Source organism: Mastigoproctus giganteus, chromosome 10 (genome assembly GCF_048544385.1).
Source record: "Mastigoproctus giganteus isolate SK-2022 chromosome 10, ASM4854438v1, whole genome shotgun sequence".
Taxonomy (NCBI): domain Eukaryota; kingdom Metazoa; phylum Arthropoda; class Arachnida; order Uropygi; family Thelyphonidae; genus Mastigoproctus; species Mastigoproctus giganteus.
In genome coordinates this window covers 120,956,356-120,977,182 of record NC_143584.1, presented here as the reverse complement: position 1 = coordinate 120,977,182, position 20,827 = coordinate 120,956,356, and the positions used below count along the sequence as shown (strand labels likewise).

At 36.8% G+C, this 20,827-nt stretch overlaps 1 protein-coding gene across 1 annotated transcript in view; it reads right to left on the bottom strand.

Moving 5' to 3' along the window:
- Positions 1-5,336: 5,336 nt before the first annotated feature.
- Positions 5,337-20,827, bottom strand: part of LOC150079257 (dnaJ homolog subfamily C member 11) — a 247,344-nt gene continuing 231,853 nt past the window's right edge. Inside the window, exons 16-17 of the mRNA XM_090384090.1 lie at positions 16,867-16,996; positions 5,337-5,479 (exon numbers count right to left, since the gene is read on the bottom strand). Of these exons, the coding sequence (XP_090240216.1) occupies positions 5,460-5,479; positions 16,867-16,996 (150 nt within the window). The 3' untranslated portion in view covers positions 5,337-5,459. The remainder of the gene's footprint in view (positions 5,480-16,866; positions 16,997-20,827) is intronic.

The window sequence follows — 20,827 nt, the reverse complement described above, 5'->3', positions numbered from 1 at the left end:
CATAGTCTTTCCATTTGTTTAAGTGTCGCAATTTTTGTGTATTATCCAAATTATAGTAATATTTTCTTTCTTACTCTAGCCATGATGAATATATTCCACCACTCATTTTTGTCTATTGTTTTAAACTGTTAAAAAAACGTCCTCCTTGGCTTTGAGCTTTATTATTTTTTAACTTTCATATTCTTTTGGTTTAGTCCATTGCCAAAGTCAGCATTCACATAACATTTATTTTTGATATAGAGGGAATTAACAATATCAATTCTTGTTAATTTAGTTTTATTTTGTTTTCTATTTAGGGAAAATAAGTATTTATAGATAACACATTGGTAATATGAATGTTTTGAAACTGTGTTCCCTTTTCTGTTTTGGTATTTTTTGTTTATATGTCAGGTCTACAATGTGTATTTTACCTATCCATTTCTAGACTTTTTTCCTTTTAAATAAAAACAATGCAGAACAAACTTGCTCACATATATCCCTTTTGCACACTTAGAAGTTTTATCTTGAACATATTTTATGAAATTGTGTCTCTTCTAATGTATACACTCTTGAATGTACTGTGCAAAATTTCTTTGAGGAGCTATTCATTTATGCCAGTTGTTTCTTTACAAATACACATCTTTGTCTCTTCAATATTTATCTGCTTCTAATATCATAAAACAAGTAGAGAAATATTGATTCATTTTGTTATTTGTACTGGGTTCTCAAACACTGGACTATTTTTAAGGCTGAAACTTTTGTACATGAAGAATATGCTTCACAGTAGCCTCTAATGAATACAGTTATGAACATGAGACTGAATGGCCTGCTCTACATTCTCAGGCATATTTTCAGCACATGAAGCTTCCAGTGGCTTTAAGATTGGCTACCCACGAATTCATTGTGTTGATGTAAGGTATGATATGAATACAAAAATGCCACTGAAAGTTATGGGGCATTGTAGACTACTACATGCATGAAACAGCAGGAACTGGGATTCATCAAACTAGGCATGTTTTTCCAGTGTCAGTGTTCCTGAACAAGGTGTAATAGTACCATCTTATTGTTGTGAAAACACCTTTGGTGGCACCTACTAAATTTCAGACTGACGTAAAACCAATTTGTCACGGAAATGATGTTAACTCAGTCACTAACATTGATTCTATAGAGCAGTTTGCAGACTGAAGTAACGAAAATGCAAGATGGAAATAAGCAAATTATGTAATTTCTGCAAAGGTTACTAATCTGCATTTATTTTAAGTATTGTGATTTGTATTAATTGATTGCAAAATAAAAGCACTTTTGTATGGTATATTTTATTGATCATTCACAAATTTCCATAATTTCAGCTGAAAGACAAGATACAATAGATTTATGATAACTAAAGTAAGAGACATATACTTGCAATTGCAACATATCTAAATGTCTCTGGAAAACAGCATCGATTGAGGTACATGATCTTGTGGTTGAAATTGAGGGATTAGTGATGAAAGTTAGATCGAATGCTTCTTGCAGGAAAGTAATTAATGGTTTAGTTTCTTCCAATCCAAAATTAACGTTGAAATCACCACTCATGATCATGGATATGCTGGTATGAGTATAGCAACAAAGCAAAATGAATGAAGTCAATTATATCCTGTATGTCCTGTTGTTCTTAAGTGATCCTCTACAGCTATTACACACAAGGATCCTGTTGATATCGATAGTGTATCTTTAGTAGCTGGTTTGGTTTCTTTGTATCATTTTCAAACCATAGACTATTGGAAATGGAGCATGCATGCAGAACAGAAATCAATCTTCGTAAATATCCTTTTAAACTCTCAACGGACATTTTTATGTAAATAGTAGTCAGTGTAAGGAAAAGGAGCTTGATCATTTAAAGTAATCTGTTCCGTCATACATAATTATTACTCACTTTGGGTACATCATTGCCTTCAACCAGCACACACAAGGCGCCTCCGTAGCCAGGTGGGAAGGAGCAGCAGTGCGTAGCACACGCTTCTTGATTAGACCGGGGTTCGAGCCCGTCACCACCAAATATGGAGGGTGCGGAAAGGTCAGGGAATGACCACCGCATATCCCGGAGCAATATGGCCTTAGTTGCTAATGCTCCTAAAAACCAAAATAACTAAATCAACCAGCACAACTGCTGGTTGAAGGTCCTACTAAATCCAACGCTTGATTTTTGTGTCTTTTGTGCAATCTCTAGTCTTTGTCATTCTCGCATACTCATTGCTACATTAGTCTATTTTCTTAGGTTAGATTGCTCAATATTCTCAACAATGCTCTGCATTTGACTTCAGCATCATTGCACATTCAGCTATAGGAGTGTGGCACCATCTATAGCAGCACAAACAATGGAATGTAACAAAAATGCAGATTGCAATAATACAATATTTGTATTGTTGTAATCATACTATTCAACAAATGGCTACAATCAAATGGGTAATTAGGCTGTTGGCTTCGATTTCACTAACCTCTTCCAAGCATTGATTTGGTAGAGTAAGTAGTGGGCATGAGTATAAAACATTACATCGTTCATAACTTTCCAGCTGTTCTATGTGAAAATGCCTTTCATGTGTACAGGGTACACACACGCTTTTTTTTTGCTGATGGGAGTGGAACCCAGCTAAGTTGTTGAATGCAATACCCCATCTGTGACAGGTACATTAAATTAAACATATTGAAATGCCTCTTTGGTTAGCACTATTTTATTGACTATAGCCTTCTGATACTCCACACACATCTTGTGAGCCTCCTACATCAATGGGCTGTTTTAACAACAGGATTGCCATTGGCTGGATTTTATTTTGTATTGGAACAATCTGAATACACTTGAGATACTAATGGCATATCTCGCACCAACTACCATGCAATATTTCCAAGTCACTGAAACCTTTCATCTTGCCTTCTCACACTGAACTATATTGTATTGGCACAATTAATGCCATACTCATTTTCTGGAACTTTTCCTTATAGTATTTCATTTATGCTTATTACCTTTCTATACTTGATATTTTCCATGACCTTTATGTCTTAATTATAGATAGTATCCAAAATTTTCCAGATATTCAATGATCATCAGCAACTCATCAATTCGTTGACCCCATATTTCTAAAATATCCTTTTAATGTGTTCTGATAAAATTCTAAAGATTTTTCTTTGCCCTCTTTGACACGTATTAAATCTCCATCTTGTATTGCTGAAATAATAAGAATTTATTAAACAAAACTGTTTTATTTTTTCTTTAATTGCCTCTAACTTCTTGGGCCCACTGTGGTAGTCTGAATTTCTTGTCTTTACAGACTTCCACATACTTTGCACCTTCCACTAAAATTCCCTAAAATCTTCAACTAGTTGTTTAAGATACTTTTTTATGACAAGTCTTTTGTGGTTTTCTTGTTTCTATTATGCTTCCTTCATATAAATTGGTAGCAGTTTTTAGGATGAAATACAAACAAAATTAAAGATGCACGATTTGCATAAAATTTTAGTAGCTTTTTATCATTACTGTTACATTTACCTTTCTCCAAAATATCTCTATAGATGTGACTATCATTTACTATTTAGATCTTTAGCCAAAACTGTTTTCTTTTTCATGAGTTTCTACTGCTCTTTCTAAGATATTAAATCACTCTATTTAAATTTTTTTTTGGACCTTCATCTGGGCCATATGCACAGATATGCCTAGCTGCACATTGCCTGTATTTATCTTCTTTGTGGCTGTGGTACCTACCTTGCTATTCTGATATCATATTAATTTGTTTTTAAGTAAAATTCATTTGTTTGCCATTTAAGCTTTAATGCTGATGGTATCTATCTTGAGAGCTATTTTTATACACATATGTGGCGCCTCCGTAGCCAGGTGGGCAGGAGTGCGTAGCACACGCTTCTTGATTAGACCCAGGTTCGAGCCCGTGACCACCAAATACGGAAAGGCCAGGGAATGACCACCGCATATCCCCGGAGCAATATGGCCTTAGTTGCTAATACTCCTAAAAACCAAATAAACAGATACACATATGTAACTCTAATTCTCTTCCCTCATGGATTTCTCAACTTGTCTTCTGACCAGTTTTCCTATTATATCTACACCACTAATTTATACTTACCGGTGCCTCCATAGCCAGGAGCAGCAGTGCGTAGCACACGCTTCTTGATTGGACCGGGGTTCTAGCCCATGACCACCGTATATCCCTGGAGCAATATTGCCTTAGTTGCTAATGCTCCTAAAAACCAAAATAACAACAATAACATATACTTACCATTTTTTTGTTAGTGTCAGTACTAAAATGATGGCAAGAAAGTGAAGCTACAAGTCTAGGGAATGGCTTGTTCAAATAGCTGATATTAAATTTTACACCCAGTTCATGTGTCATTCTAGGAAGAGAAAATATATCCCAACCTTATCTATGTGCATTCTAATTCCTTAAACCCTTCAATTTGATCTTCTGGAAAGGATCATGAGTTTGATCCTTTCCAGACTTTTGTGGCTTGCAGAACTGGAGTCTCTTCCTGACCTGTATTACCAGTATTCAAGATGTGGTGATCCACAAATCTGTTGAGTGGAAGAAATACCTTTCTATTTCTTCTAGCAAAATAATTCTAGATGTTTCTGCATCCAGAATTGTTTTGGATACACACCCCCTCAGGAGTTTTAGCTGCTCCTTTTGAATTGAACTCAAAACGATGGCTATGGAATCATAGTCCACCACATGGATAGATCCTATACTAAAACATCCCATTCACTGACAGTTTCTTCTTGAAGACCTCTCATAGCATAGGAATCTTTAGTAAAGACCAAGTCGACAAGATTGATCTTCCTAGTACAATCCCTAACATGTGGATACAGGAAGCAGCCATCCAAATGGTCCAAGAACTGAACACTACTACATGCATGACCTAATGTTGCTTCCTCCATTCTATAGAACACCTGTTTAACTGTCTTTTATATGAAATATTTCATGCTTTCATATATTTATTAGAGCTAATTATTCAGCCATTTCTGATTACAAGTGGATGACATCGACTGCCAATGTTTAAAACATTATTATACTAAAATGCTATTAAGGATTCGTTTAGTATCAAAATTTTGGGGAAACAATTCTATAGATTCAACTACTTCTCTTTTACCCAACAGAAGCCACAATGCCCAAGAGCTAGTGACTCAGCCAAATTGTGAAAAAGCTGATAAATGTTCCTTGTGTTACTGATAGTGATATAACCACTTCATTACCTGTAGAATCAAGGAAAATGCCGTGAACACTGTATAATGATTCCACAAATTTAAATAAAAAGCTTACAGTTGTATACAAGATTTAAGAGATTTTTAAATAACTAACAAGCATTCTACCACGTCCAAAATAGATTACTTTTTTATTGTGTTGATCAATTTCTACATGAACTAATATACACCCTAATGCATTCTCTTGTTTAAATGCACATAGTCATGATTTTTCTTCTTTTATATTTTCCCATCATCAGGAGTGAGTTAGATGGGCTGGAAAAAAAAAAAAAAAACTGAAATAAGCTCCACATATTGCTACAAAACTTTAAAATCATGCATCTTACTTGTTTTTAAAGTGAAAACTCTCAAAGGCAACAACCACAGGCCAGATTATTTTCAGAATGATAATCTCACATGGCATATAATGTATTATATAGACACATTTGGTAATGGAGCAATGATTCTTATTTTTAGAATGGCAAGAAGGTAGCCGGGTTCACTTAAGCCACCACTGATATAAAACTCATTCCAACTTCACAGTGAATGTCTTGGTATAACGCTAGGATATTGAGACAACTTGTGAAGGTTGAAATTATTCCATATGAAAAATATGAGTACAAATAATTTATTTTTTTCTTTTCTGAAGCAATTTTCTAATTTGTAAGCTTAGAACATACTATATCTAACTATCATTTTACTAATAAGATAAGAGTAATCCTCGGTAGTATTTCCCGCCAGGTAGAGAATATTTTGATTAGGGGAAGGTCCCCATGGACTGGAGATGTACAAATGTATCCCCAATTCACAAAGGGGGTTCAAAGGGTGACAAATAATTACAGACCTGTTAGTTTAACTTCTGTTCTGGGGAAAATAATGTAGTCACTGGTTAAGGAAGTGGTGCAAGATCACCTAGACAAGACTGCAGTAATAGTTCGGCCACAGCATGGGTTTGTTAAGGGAACGTCTTGTCTCACCAATCTGATTGGATACTACGATGTGGTCACAAAGGAACAGGATGAAAAAAAATTTTGATATTATATACTTGGATTTCAGGAAAACTTTTGATACTGTTGCACAAATTGGAGCGGTATGGCATGAAGGGCAAGTTGCTGGGATGGTTGAGTGGGAGACAGCAGAGAGTGGTAATAAATAAATGGATACTGCTCTACATGGACTAATGTTATTAGTGGAGTCCCCCAGGGTTCGGTGCTGGGCCCATTGTTGTTTTGTATATTTATTAATGATATCAATGAAGGTATATCAGGTTTAATGTCCAAGTTTGCAGATGATACAAAGGTTGGCAGGGTTGTTAATGACTTATTTATTAGTAAAGACAGTATGCTACTGCAACAGGATCTAGAAATGTTAGGTAGATGGGCTGAGAAGTGGCAACTGAAGTTTAATATTGACAAATGCAAAGTACTGCATATGGGTAGCAGTAACCCAAGAGAAATGTACGAACTGTGTGGTACTACACTCAGGGAGGTGGAGAATGAAAAAGACCTTGGGGTAATTGTGCAGTCAGATATGAAGTTCTCTGAACAGTGCAGATGGGCTGCCAGAGCAGGTCGTGGAGTTTTGTCAATGATATATAGGAATTTTGCTAGCAGAGACAAAGAGGTGATTATACCTTTATATAAGGCAGTGGTCAGGCCACACCTTGAGTACTGTGTACAGGTCTGGAGCCCTCATTTTAGGAAGAACGTAGAGTTGCTTGAGTGAGTACCAAGAAGAGCACCAAGATTGGTGAGAGAAACAAAGGGGTTCTCTTACCAGGAGAGGCTTCGAGACTAGGCACCTGCGAAGTGATCTGAGTGAAGTGTACAAGGTCTTGAATGGTTTGAGCAGGCTCAATGCTGATGGGATACTTCCACTTGCTGAGATTAAAAACTTAAGGAGGCATAGATTCAAATTGAGGAAAGAGTTGTAGAATAGATGTTCGGATGTTAGCCAGTGGGTAGTTGATTGCTGGAACAGACTTCCATCTGTTGTTGTGGAAGTTGATAGCTTAAATAAGTTTAAGGCTGAATTAGACAAACATTTGTTGTGACCAGATGGGTGAAACAGGAAGGGGTTTTTTTTTTTTTGGCTGATGCTCTATAAGCTTGCTTTCTTGCATCATATGCCTCAACTAATGCTAAGATAAGCAAATATCAATTAATGCAAAAATAAGATAACAAATGCTCTGTACAATGCTCCTCATAATTCAAAATACTTCTGTTGCAGAAAAAATGGATGCAATATCCACTGTTCCTGATGATTTGGTAGTTGTAACCAGGAGCAAAAGAGGAAATTTGGGCCAAAACAGACTGTTTTTACTAGTACAAGTAAGTTTTCAAGCATTAACTTGCTTGACTACAACTGGTTATTGAATGCTCCAAAAAAAGCTAGTATTGCTAACTTTGTACCTCTTCAGAAATGCTTAGTCAAAAACTTTGACTCTGCGCTTTGGAAATGGCACAAGAGCTTCATCAGAAAGAAAAGATCTCAATTCCCCCCCTTTTAACTGATTCAATATTCATGGACATTCAGCACTGCCATTAGGAATTATTAAAATGTCAAGAATGACTTTTGACAGTTTGTTATATTTCATGCTTCCTTTTGCACCTGTCACTGCACAGACCAAGTACATGAAGTGTTTCTCCTTTCATAATAGTGTCTGGTAGGGTCTTATGCAAAACATCTATTTCTTTACCTTTAACAACAAGAAGTATTGGAAATTTTCCCACAAAAATTTGAAAATGATGCACTACATGCAACTTGTAGCAATAAAGTACTTCCTCACTGAACAAAAGAATGGCATCTTCTTCCTGGTAATCAAGTTCCAAAATAGAAGATTTAAAAATTGTTGCTATAATAAACTTACATATCTAGGAGTAAGATTTCCATACATGGATGTGAGGTATGTTGGACTGATGAGAAATGACAAATTTTCAAATGTTGGAAATTTCAAATAAACAGGAACACACTTTCTGCATGAGTGAGGATAACATGGTTAGAACTTTCAGCTTGCTTGACCTGTTTAGGATTGCTTTCAACAGAAGTCTATTTACTAGCATTTCATTTTTCTTCTAATTCTTGTTTCAATGATCTTGGTAAACCACCTACAACCATACCTTCATCTTTTTCTCACAAATACCCAATACACCTACTCATGGTCTTCCAACAGAACAATGTTAATAGAATTTCGAACCACCTTGATTCCAAGAAAGCTCCATATCCTGATAGTATTTAAAGAATAATTGGTATTTCTCCACCTATTCTGAAAGTCTGAGCTTGCTGCTGTTCTTTGTTGTCTTATGATACTTGTTTTTTCTTCTGCATGGAAATTGGTTCATAAAAAGGTTGACAAATCCTCCCCTCCCAATTATTGCCCCAACCTCTACTTTTTACAAAGTAATGGAGAAATACAATCAACCGCCAACTCTTAAAACTACTTTGAAACCTTCCAACTTATCAATGATCCCCAATATGAATTCAGTCAGTGTTGAGCCACTGGTGATATACTGGCTTAGCATTACTCATCTTTGGACAAATTTGGTGAAACTCAAACAGCTGCTCTTGAATTTCTAAGACTTTTTATTGTGTTTAGCATAAAAGTCTTGTAAACAAGCTCCTATCTTATGGATTTCCAACTGTTTATTGCAATTGGATGTCCAGTTTTCTCTCTAAATACTCACTGCAGTCTTTTAAGTGCTCCCACCTTTTCTTATTACTGAATATCATGAAACTCCCAAACTCTTTCATTTCACAAATATACGTGGTCTCAGTGATGTCCATTTCCACTTAGTCTGCAAAACCCCATGTACTTTTTCTGACAAAATCCCAACTATTGGTTAATTCAACCACTACTCATCTTAGTTGTCCTAATTATTTGCTGTATGATTCCTTTCGCTTCAAAGGTGGTACTTGTGCATATGTCTACTCTGGTATTCCCTGCCAGAGACTTAGTAATATCCTCTTTTCTACCATTCATCTGTTTCCCAGTCCAATTTTCCTTGGTGATTTTAATGTTCACAACTCCAGCTGTCTTCTAGTCACATGGATCCAGCTGGTCCAGATGCTGAGATTTTAGCAATTACTAATCACCTTGCACAGATTGTTCATTTACTTAATTTTTGCAGAGTACCAGACAATCCTAACACGCTTCATCTTTTTCTCACAAACAACCATTCTAAATACACAGTCAAAGTGAGTGATCCTATAGGCACTTCATATGAAGCCGTTCCCTTGTGGGAATTCTCAACTTCATGTTGTTTGGCATTACACGAATGCAAAATGGGATGATCTGCGAGATTTCTCCCTCCTTCCACTGGTCGGATTACTGTTTCAAATCTTCTGATATACATGTTTGCTCAGATTGTATCAGTGAAATTATTCATGTAGAAATAAAATTCTTTATTCTACACTCCATCTTAAAATTTCAACCTTGGTTTTCCAATAAATGTGCTAAGGCTGTTCAAGAATGTTGCATATTGCAATTGACTTGTATCCAAATCTCCAGGTTCATTTTCTGCCTACACAAAATCTTGCAACAATTGTAAAGCAGTTATTGAACAGTCTAAACATGCTAAGAGTAGAAAACTTGCTTCTTGTCCAATTGGTAGTCGAGCATTCTAGTCTCTTGCCAAAGCTACTGGCTGCAACTTTTGCCCATCGCTGTCAAAACCAGATGGTTCTATTGCCACTTCGGCTAAAGATAGAGCTAACCTTCTAGCATCCTACTTTTCTTCTAACTCATGTGTATTGATGATCTTAGTACACCAGCTCCTACCATTCCCAGTGCCTCCTGTTGTCTTCCATCAAAAAGATAACAGAAGAATTTTGTACAGTTTTGATGTCAAGAAAGTGCCAAGTCCTAATGATATTATTTCTCCACTTGTTCTCCAAACCTATGTTCCTGAGCTTACTCCTGTTCTGTGTCACCTTTTTTTCAAAGGAAGGTGTTTTCCCTTCTGCTTGGAAATTTGCTCATACCCAGCCAGTTCTAAAAAGGGTGACAAATCCCTTCCATCCAATTATTGTCCCACTGCACTTGCTTCTACTCTTTCTAAAGTATTACCTACCAACCTTTCATCTGATCAACGATCACCAGTATGGATTCAGTCAGTATCGATCCACTGGTGATATTCCGGCTTATGTTACCCTTCTGTGGACAAATTCAATGGAAAAGTTTGGTGAAACACTCAAGCATTTGATCTTAACACTTCAAAGGGTTTTGATCATGTTTGGCGTACAGATCTTCTAAATAAGCTTCCATCTTATGGTTTGCCAACTATTTTTTGTAATTGGGTATTGAGTTTTTTCTCAGGGTGATGGCAGATGGCTCTGTCTTTAACTTCATTAATGTAGGTATTCCCCAAGGTTCACTTCTTTCTTCCACATTAATGACCATCCATTGACTAAAACCCCTATCCATTACTAATTCCTTAAATGCTGATCTCCAGGTAATTCTCTAGTAGAGCAAAGATAACTTATTTGATTTCAATCCTTCTAAAACTCAGTCCTGTTTTATATCTTGCAGAAAAGGATTCTTTTGCTCCTGTGCTTATCTTCGATGGCACTCAGATTTCTAGACAAGATCACATATCTCTATTAGAGATTACCCTGACTTTTTCACTCCCAGCATTACTTTCCTTCCAAAAAGTTGTTCACACTGTACAAATCAAATCTGCCCTACCATGAAATATTGTTCCCACTGATGCCCCTCCCAAACTTCTCACACTTCTAGATTCCATTCAAAAGAGGAAATTAAGTTAATTAATGTTCCAACTCTAACAAAGTCTCTCCATTCTCTGTTTCATAAACATTCTGTTTCTGCTGCATGCCTTTTCTATAGATACTTCCTTGGGCACTGTTCTCCTGCTCTCTCTTCCAAAAACAAGCTGCAACCAGTCAGTATCCTTTTAATGTCCAACTTCAAACTCATAGAACCAACTTTTCTTCTTCCTCATTTATTCCTTCAACAATCTCCCTTCACATATTTCCTGAAAATTACAATCTGCAGGCAGTTCCTGCTTTACGAGTTCTTTTTTTAAAGTATCAAGTATCAACAAAACTGAAAATATGAACATTAATTGCTGCTAAACATTCATAAATACGGCATTTCAAACCACACATTTAGCTGTACAATACTACTGTGTGTCCAACTCTTAAAGAATTCCATATTTAGATTCCATCAAAATAATAAAACGAACCTGGACAAAATTACAGAGAACTGAGGAGAGTTTATTGATAATTTTGAAGGATTTCAAGACCCAGCAGAGATCATACAAAATGAAACAGAAGCAGTTGTTAATATTGCTAACCAACTGCAGCTTGAGGTTTTTACAACTCACATCACTGATTTGCTTCAAGCTCATAAATGAAGACCTTGAAATAGCAAAATGTGAAGAGGCTGAGGAAGAAGGATTTAACAGCTGAAACTCCTGTTTGTTCTTTCACTCTCAAGGGGCTTGATGAAGCTTTTCAATACAGATAAAGCAATTGAGATTTTCCAGGCGTGAGATTCAAATTTCGAGTGCACTAGAAAAGTTGCTACAGATTTCAAAATTGCTTATGCATGCTGTCTTGAAAACAAACGACTATTGAAGCATTTCCGAAGAAGACGACAACTCCTTATTCTGCCAACATACAAACTATGAGAACCAAGCCAATGATGAGTGTTGAAGAATAAACATTCTTTAACATTACTATGGTCAAAATTTATTTTTGAGGATGTAACCCCTGTTTTTAACATTATGTGTACAGGAATTAAATTCTCGCTTTTCGAGTTTTCACTAGGAACAAATTGACTCGTGAAGTCAGGAACTACCTGTACAGAAATTCAAGTATCTTCTCAACCTTCAACCCAAGCACAGTACTAAGTACTATAAGTTTAATACCGCTCATGCATGGGGTTTACATAAAAAAAAAAAAAATATATATATATAACAGTAATTCTGCAATGGGGTAAAGATAACTTAGTAAATATCAGTCCTAAAACCCAGTCCTATTATCTCTCTCGGTATAAAACACATCATAGATATTTCTTCCTCTACATGAAAAAAGTCGGGTTTTTTTTTTTTTTCTCTCTGCATTACTTTTCTTCTACACAACTATTCACTCTGTATAAACTCAAATCCATGAAATATTTTACCCACATCTGGAGTGGTGTCCCCAAAACTGTTTGGTTCCATTCAAAAGACTGCAGTCAGGACAATTAATGATCCATCTCTTATAAAGTCTTTCAACACTGTCTTACAGATGTTCAGTTTCTCCTGCATGACTTTCTTATAGCTACTTTTATGGACTTCTGAATTGGCATCTGTAATCTTCCAAACCAGATCAAACACATGTAGCAAGCAGTCAGCATCTAGTGATCCAAACCTTTCCTTTCTACTCTTCCCTCATATGTGTTTCCTGAAAATTAAATCTACAGAAATTCACATCTTAATGTCAAACAAGCATCTTTCCTCAGCCAATGAGAAGACAGAAGGCAATGGTACTAAGTATTAATAAAAAAAAAAAAAAACTATTGGATCATTTAATTCTTGCACCATCAAGCAAGTCCTATTCTGATATTACACCCTTTGATGAGTTTAGGGAGTTGTGTTGTAACTTGGTAATTCTGCAAACTTCATTAGTTTCAGTAATTTCTCAAATTGTTGTTTCAATGCTCTCTCCAGTAAAAGATGCAAATAAACATTTAGCACATATGATCCCATGCTCAGTTCAGGTAATGGCAGACAGTAGATGCTCTGTCTTCTTACTTCTCTACTAATGCAGAATGAATGCTACATGTATTTCTTTCTATGCACTTACATGTCCTGCTTATGTTTGAAAATGTCTCATTACATTACATTTCACACTGCCAAAAAAAGTAACATGAAACATGTTACCTTTTCAGATTTCACAATACATGCACATGTCTTCTGAAATTTTATGTTGTATTTCTTGGGAATCTTACTGAAAGACATGTTCATAGCTTTGCACTGTATATTTAAAATGGAATTGTTGCCTGTAACAGAAAAGCAAGCCTATTATCCCAAGTTTATAATTTGCAATCTAGACTATCCACACACCTGTCAATTTGTTAACAAAAAGAAAGTCACAGAATATTTTAAAATTCAGTTTTAATGTAGTTTACTAATCATGTTAAAAAGATGGAGAAACTCTTTGCAATTAAAAATATATTATGCTGATGAGATTGAAACAAAGTTAGATTCTCTGTTCTGTCATAAATATGCAGAGTTGGTGTTATGAGTATCCAATGATGTGAGACAAGCAGAAGCACTGCTGTCTGTAATCTACTGGTTTTTCAACCTTTCCATAAAACATGCTGCGAAAGAAGGCATCTGCAGAGGATTTAAAGGGGATAAACATGTTTAACAATTGGATTTAGTACTAGTAGTGGGAAATGATGAAAGAATGCAAGCTTATACAGCATTATAAATTTAAAAAAAACACCCTACCCACTTACACAACTGGATAGTAGTTTTTTTTTTTTTTTTCATACATAAATTACTCATTGGCAGAAAGCAAGTTTTCACACATCTATACTACAGCCATCTATTTTTAAACTTAAGTTTATATCCCCTTACAAGGGTGGTTCAATAAAGAATCGCCCTCACCTACTTCCACATATTGCAGAGTCATGATATTTTGTGTGTAGCATCATACGTATCTCTGTACTAAAGGTGTAAAATTTTAACCGTGTCTTAATTTGTTTTTCTCTTACAAAGCTGAACGTGTCACGAAGTAGCATCATGAACAAAGTTGAAGCCAGAGCTGTAATCCAGTATCTGTTCTCGAAGGGGAAATCTAAAGAAATCCACGAGGAGATGACTGCTGTATATAAGGATGAAGCCCCATCCTACGGCATTGTGAAACACTGGCATAGACAGTTTAGGTGTGGTCGGACATCGGTAGAATCTGAACCCATTCCAGGTTGTCCCCATTCAGCCATTGATGACAGCACAATCAGAAAAGTGGATTTGTTAATCACGGAAGATTGCCGGATCTGTGCGTGAATTGTCCCCAGAGGTGAAAATTAGTGTGGGCTCTGTTGAAACAGTCCTTCATGACCATCTCCATTTACGGAATTTGAGTGCAATATGGATTCCCCAATTATTGACTGGTTTCCAGAAGGCCGATCGAGAACAGAAATCGCAAGAGTTGTTAGCCCTGTGCCAAAAAGATGAGGAAGACTTTTTCTCTCATCTAATCACTCAGGATGAAAGTAAAAAGCAGTCCACGGAATGGCAACATCATGGTTCCCACCCCCCAAGAAGGAAAGGTCTTGCTCACAGTGTTTTAAGATGAGAAAGTCGAAATAATGACCGATTACCTGCCGAAAGGTGGAACAATTACAGGTGCCTATTATGCCAACTTACTCACAAAATCATGGGAGAAAATCAAAACATGTAGGCGTGGCATGTTGTCCAAAGGTGTGAGAACGCTTCAAGACAATGCCTCAGTTCACACGAAATGCTGCTCCATCCAGCCTACTCACCCGATCTTGAACCATCGGACTTCTTGTTTCCTTCCCTCAAATCATTTCTTCTGGGGAACCACTTCCCCGACAATGAGACACTCATTTCTGAGTCATGGTTCAAAGACCTACCTCACCACTTCTACAAAAACAGTATCTGTAGCCTCATCTATCAATGGGAAAAATGTGTAAATCTGCATGGTGGCTATGTAGAGAACTAAAACCTGTGCCAAGAATCAACAGGCTAGCACCTCTGCAGCTAGGTCAGGGCGATTCTTTATTGAACCACCCTCGTATGTGTGTAGTCCAAGAAAGAGTAAGGATGCATCAGCATTTAGTTCACTTAATCTAGTCAAAGCCTTAAACATGTTGAACACTTCACTTCCTCATATCAATGCTAAACCTGTATTGCCATTTCTCAGCCTCTGCCTCATTTTTGTAGATCTTGTTGTAGTATGCCTTGACTCCTATCAATAAACACCCCACCCACCTTTGCATCATTTGCAAATTTATATCTTCATTAATACTATTAATAAATATTGACGACAATGGGTCCAATACTGAAGGTGTAAAAATGTATTAGTGGAGTCCCATTAGTGGGACTCCACAAGAAAAGTGGTGCTTTTATAACTAGCCTCTGTCTTCTGCCACTCAACCATCCTTTTGTATATAGCATTAACTCAGGCCAATGCCACACTGCTTCAATTTGTACAGCAGTCTTTTATGCAGAACAGTGACAAAGGCTTTACCAAAGTCTAAGTATTACTTTGTGCATCTGGTTACTTTGTTACTCCACCATGGTATACAATAAGATTGTTCAGACAAGATATTCTGCAATCTCAGTTATAACCTGGTGGGTGTATTTCTGGTATTCCCAACCCTGAAAACTTCTCTATGGGCTAATGTCAATGCTAACTACAAACTAAATAAAAATACTTATTTACTTTGTCAGCAGCAACCTGAACAGGATATATGTTTTCTTTCCAGAATTACACAAACATGATAATATATATTCAAGTAAGGAAAGAAAACTGTAGACTAAAATTTGCTTTTAGTCAATGACTACTGGAACAAATCACTGCACAGTTTTTTAGTCAGACAGCTTATGTAGATTTAAAAAGGGATTAAATAAATAGTTGGAAGAATTAAATAAAATATAAAAACTAGGGAAACACGTTATATAAGCTTTTCTTCTTCGTATCATTCTGTTATACTCCTGCTCAACCACAGTACAAAAGAAAAGACTTGAACCAACAAATTTTTAAAAAAACAGTCATAATGAAGAATTATTTTTGAAGTCTCCCTATGCATTGGCTTAAAGTGGGGGGAGAGACTATGTGAAAATCATGATGATTAATGGAAGAATGAATAAACATTAATTTGGTTTATAGTTGTATCCAACACTGATTAACTGGAATACCTTTGTTGGTCCAATGGGGGAAAAACTCTGTGCAATAACAAAAGCTATGAGATAATTTTGTTTACTGGTACCATTTCTTTTTAAGGTGGGGGGGGGGGGGGGAAGAGAAATACAACTCTAACCGAAGAAACAAGAAAAGAAAATATCAGCCCAATACCAAAATAAGTCTTGTGTTTTCATGATTTCAAGTCTTTCATTCTGGCAACATTCACACAGGTGGTGCAGTTTTTTTGGCAAAAAAAAGTGCTAAATTAATGATCTTATTCAACTTTAGAAAAGGTCTAAAAATTGCATTTTCATATTTAGACATGAAAACTAATTATTTCTTTTATAAATAAAATAAGGCAGAAATTACTATCTCTAAATGTTAGAAAAGTGCAGCAGAACTTATTTAAACAAATACAGATTCTTTCAGGATAATTTTAGAGATTTAATTAGAACTGGTGAAATGTTTCAAATACTCCCTAGAAGTTTTTGTAAGCACTTGTGAACACAGCAAGATTTTGCTGTGTTCACAAGTGCTTGGACTATACATTTTAGCACCAATCACATCCCTAAATAAGTTCTGAATATGTGCTGGTTTTGAGAGTTTATACTGTATCAAAATGCAATTTAAGCCACTTATAGTTTTTTTTTTTTATATATATTAGTTCCTCTCCACATATTAATTGGCTATTTTTGTGGGACACTCCCTTAAATGGTTAGGGGTAGAAATGGAAGTAAATGTAGGTACCTTATAAAATTTAGCATGAGGGGTGATACACTTACATTCCATTGGTATCCTCAGAATTTCTCTATCACCAATTGTTACAACGTGGTGACGATCATGGAATTTATACTTTACAACTAGAGATTTATCTTCTCCTAGACAAGGGTCATAGAATCCTGGTAGGTTACTCTATTAAAAAAAATATATATATATATGTATAATTTACTACACGAAACTTTAAGCACAATTACAATGTTCCTACATAGCCTACTTAATAGCAAACACATACAATCCTTCCACTTAATGATTGATATAAATATTGAATTATTGACATAAATCTTGAATGAATTGTTTTTTGTTAAAAAAAGTTAATTAGCATCTTGATATGCAACTGAACCTGAAGAGCACAAGCTTTCTGGAATCATTTCATATGCTTTCATATGAAATGAAAGCATATAAAATATGAATTAACAAAATAAGTTGCATACCCTATCCATTTCAGTCCTCAGAACATCTGCTCAATAAATTAATGTAGGTATGGGAAGGAGCTAGGATAAAAAGAGGGCATGATGACTTTAAACTGGTATAAACTGTCCATCAATTGGAATGGCTGAGCTCAGACTGGCATGAAGGCCCTCATGGAATGTCCTACTAAATGATCAATGCAAACCCAAAACTGACAATCGACAGGAAAATCAGAATAGCTAATAAAAGCAATGGTTGCAATTACACAAAGAAATTTCTGTTTAGACCATAAATATGAAACTGAAACAAACAGGTATATATTTCAGGGTAAACAACTACTTTGATATTTTTTTAGAAATAATACAAATTCTCACTTGGCATACAGCAAACTTGGTGCTCTTTCTGGATGGAAAAGCTAAAAATATACACTGTTAAATGACTGTTATTTTTTGTACTCACTTAAGAAAATTAAAATAAGTTAATTTTCAAACAAATTCTCAAACAATGCCATAACTTACTGTGTAAGTTATGGTATTGTTTGAAACAGTAGGTATTAGAGAGTAATTGTAGTAATAATTAACATAATGCATTATTCTATTTAACCTAAACCCTGAAGACCATTCTTAAAATAAGAAATGTATAATAAAAAAAATCAATAAAAGAATTAGATTGAGCCAGTTTCCTGGTTTTTTATAAATAACAAATTAGTTGATTCACTGATGAGCCAAAATATTATGACCAGTGAGTCATTATGCAAATCAAAGCAACTGCAGGTGAACTACGGCGGGTCAGGATGCAGTATAAAAAACACCTGATACTGAGCTTCGTTAACCAGTGTTACTCTTGTTCTTCAGATGGGAAAGGCAGCAGACCTAAGTGTCTGGCCTTTTGACAAAGACCAGACGACTGGTTCAGAGCATATCCGAAATGGCATGGCTGGTGGTGTGCTAACAGTCAGCTATGGTTAGTACCTACCAAAAGTGGTCCAAGAAGAGGGAACCCACAAACCGCCGGGGAGATGTTGGACGACCACGGCTCATCGATGCTCAAGGTGAGTGAAAGCTCTCCCAGATGGTACGTGGCAACAAAAGGGCAACTGTGGCACAACTCGCCAGTAATTGGAATGCTGGTGATGGGAGTAATGTGTCACAACACACAGTGCATTGAACCCTGCTGAAAATGGGTCTGTGTAGTCGCAGGCTGCTCTGAGTGCCCATGCTAACCACGGTTCATCGGCGACAGCATGCCTACAATAGGCTCACGTGCCTACAATAGGCACATGAGCATCGAAACTGGACCTTGAGTGATTGGAAGAAGGTCATCTGGTCCGATGAATCACGTTTTCTGTTGCACCATGTGGACGAAAACAAGCCAGTGGCAGCGGTGTAGTGCTTTGGGCGATGCTGGGATACCCTGGGTTCAGTCATCCGTGTGCCGGGCACCCTGACATCTACCACCTACCTAAACATCATTGCTGACCAGGTACACCCTTTCATGGCAACGGTCTGCCCCTCTGACGGTGCCATCTTTCAGCAGAATAATGCGCCGTGCCACACCCCAGATTGTTCAAGACTGGTTCGTGGAACATGAGGAAGACTTCCAGGTATTGCCCTGGCCTCAAAATTCACCAGACATCAATCCCATCGAGCATCTGTGGTTTGTGTTGGAACAGCAACTCCGATCTGTGGCGTCTCAACCACAGACCTTACAGGAGTTAAAAGGATCTGCTGGTTACTTGTTGGTACGAGATACCACAAGACACATTTGGAAATCTTGTAACATCCATGCCTCGCCGGGTACAAGCTGTTTTGGCTGCACGTGGAGAATGAACATCATATTAGGTAGGTGGTCATAATGTTTTGGCTCATCTGTGTATACTCAGTGTGTTATATGTCGGGCCCATCTGATTTTTTTTTCTTAAATTAAATGAATTTTTCGTTTTCTGTGATTAACAGAAGTGAAAAGTAAATATAATTATCTACTTATAGATTAATTATTACATCTTTAGAACACTTAATAAAAGTCTAGTTTTACATTCTTTAAACTTAGCCATTCAGTTTAATTACAACTGTATAATATTTATTTATTTCCTCCCATATGCTGCCTTTTTTCTTTCTCTCTATGTATCTCTTCATAAGTTCACAAGTCTTATATAACAATACTGATTAAAACTACAAATGTATTTTTTTTATATTCACACTGTATGGAAAAAATAAACAATTAATGGATTTCTATTTATCTGATTTTAATGAAATTTGGAATGGCTCAACAAATATTTTTTAAAAAGGCCCAGATTTAACTAAAATTTCATGAAAATTCATCCATTGGGAGTCAAGTTGTTACTTGCAGATGGATAGACAAGGCAAAGACAATAGGTGTATATTATGCATATGTATTATATATATATATATATATACACACACACACTGAATGATCACTAAATTATGACTGCCTACCTAATACATCGTAGGTCCTCCTTTTGCCCTCAGTACAGCAGCTATCCGATGTGGCATTGATTCAACAAGATGTCGGAAGCATTCGGGAGGTATGGCCAACCAAGCTGTGTGCAATGTGGTCAGCAATGTGGGTATGGAGGTGATTGGCGTATCCAGATGCCTGATATGCCTTTCCATAGTGTCCCACAAGTGCTCTATGCGATTGATATCGAGGGAGTTCTGAGGCCAATTAATATGCTGGAAGTCAAAACTGTGTTCCTCAAAACATTCCTGCAAAACAAGTGCCCGATGGCTCAGCGCATTGTCATCTTGGAAGACACCATTGCCATTCAGGAAAAAGTGTAACATAGTGGGGTGTACACAGTCAGCAAGCAGTTGACGATAGCAGAGACCACTGATACGTTGTGCCATATGCACCAGGGGTCCAAGTTCCTGTCAGTGAAACATGCCCCACACCATACAACTGCCTCCACTGGCCTGCACTTTAGACACAATGCATGATGGATCAAGAGCCTCATGTTGTTGATGCCAAATCCATCCACGGTGTGCAGTAAATAATGTGACTCATCCAACCAGCACACCTTCCAGTCTTCTAACATCCAACTTGCATGCTCTTTGCACCAGGTGAGTCTTTTATGCCGATGAACCTTGGTTAGGAGAGGATGCCATAGGGGTCGTCTGATGGTATAGCCCATATGTGCGAGCGTGCGACACATGGTCACGCCAGATATTGTTCCGGATTGGCTTATGTTATATTGGGTAGTCAACTCTTCAACAGTGCTGCTCCTGTTTGCCTGTACGAGTCATCGGACCTGGCGCTCACCTCTAACATCAACCTTTCGCTGACCTTTGTAGTTTTGCCGTCAGGTCATTGTTTGACCATTTTGACGCCAGTCCTGGTACACTTTAACTACAGCGGCTCTCGAACACCCTACCAGTTCAGCCATTTGGAAAATCAAAGCACCAGCTTGTCGAGCACCCACAATCTGTCCTTTATCAAAGTCCGATAAATACTTCCTTTTACCCATCACGCTCAGAATTTTACTACCTACCGAACCACTAACACCTTATCTATGCTACGTAGTTCGACTAACTCCGC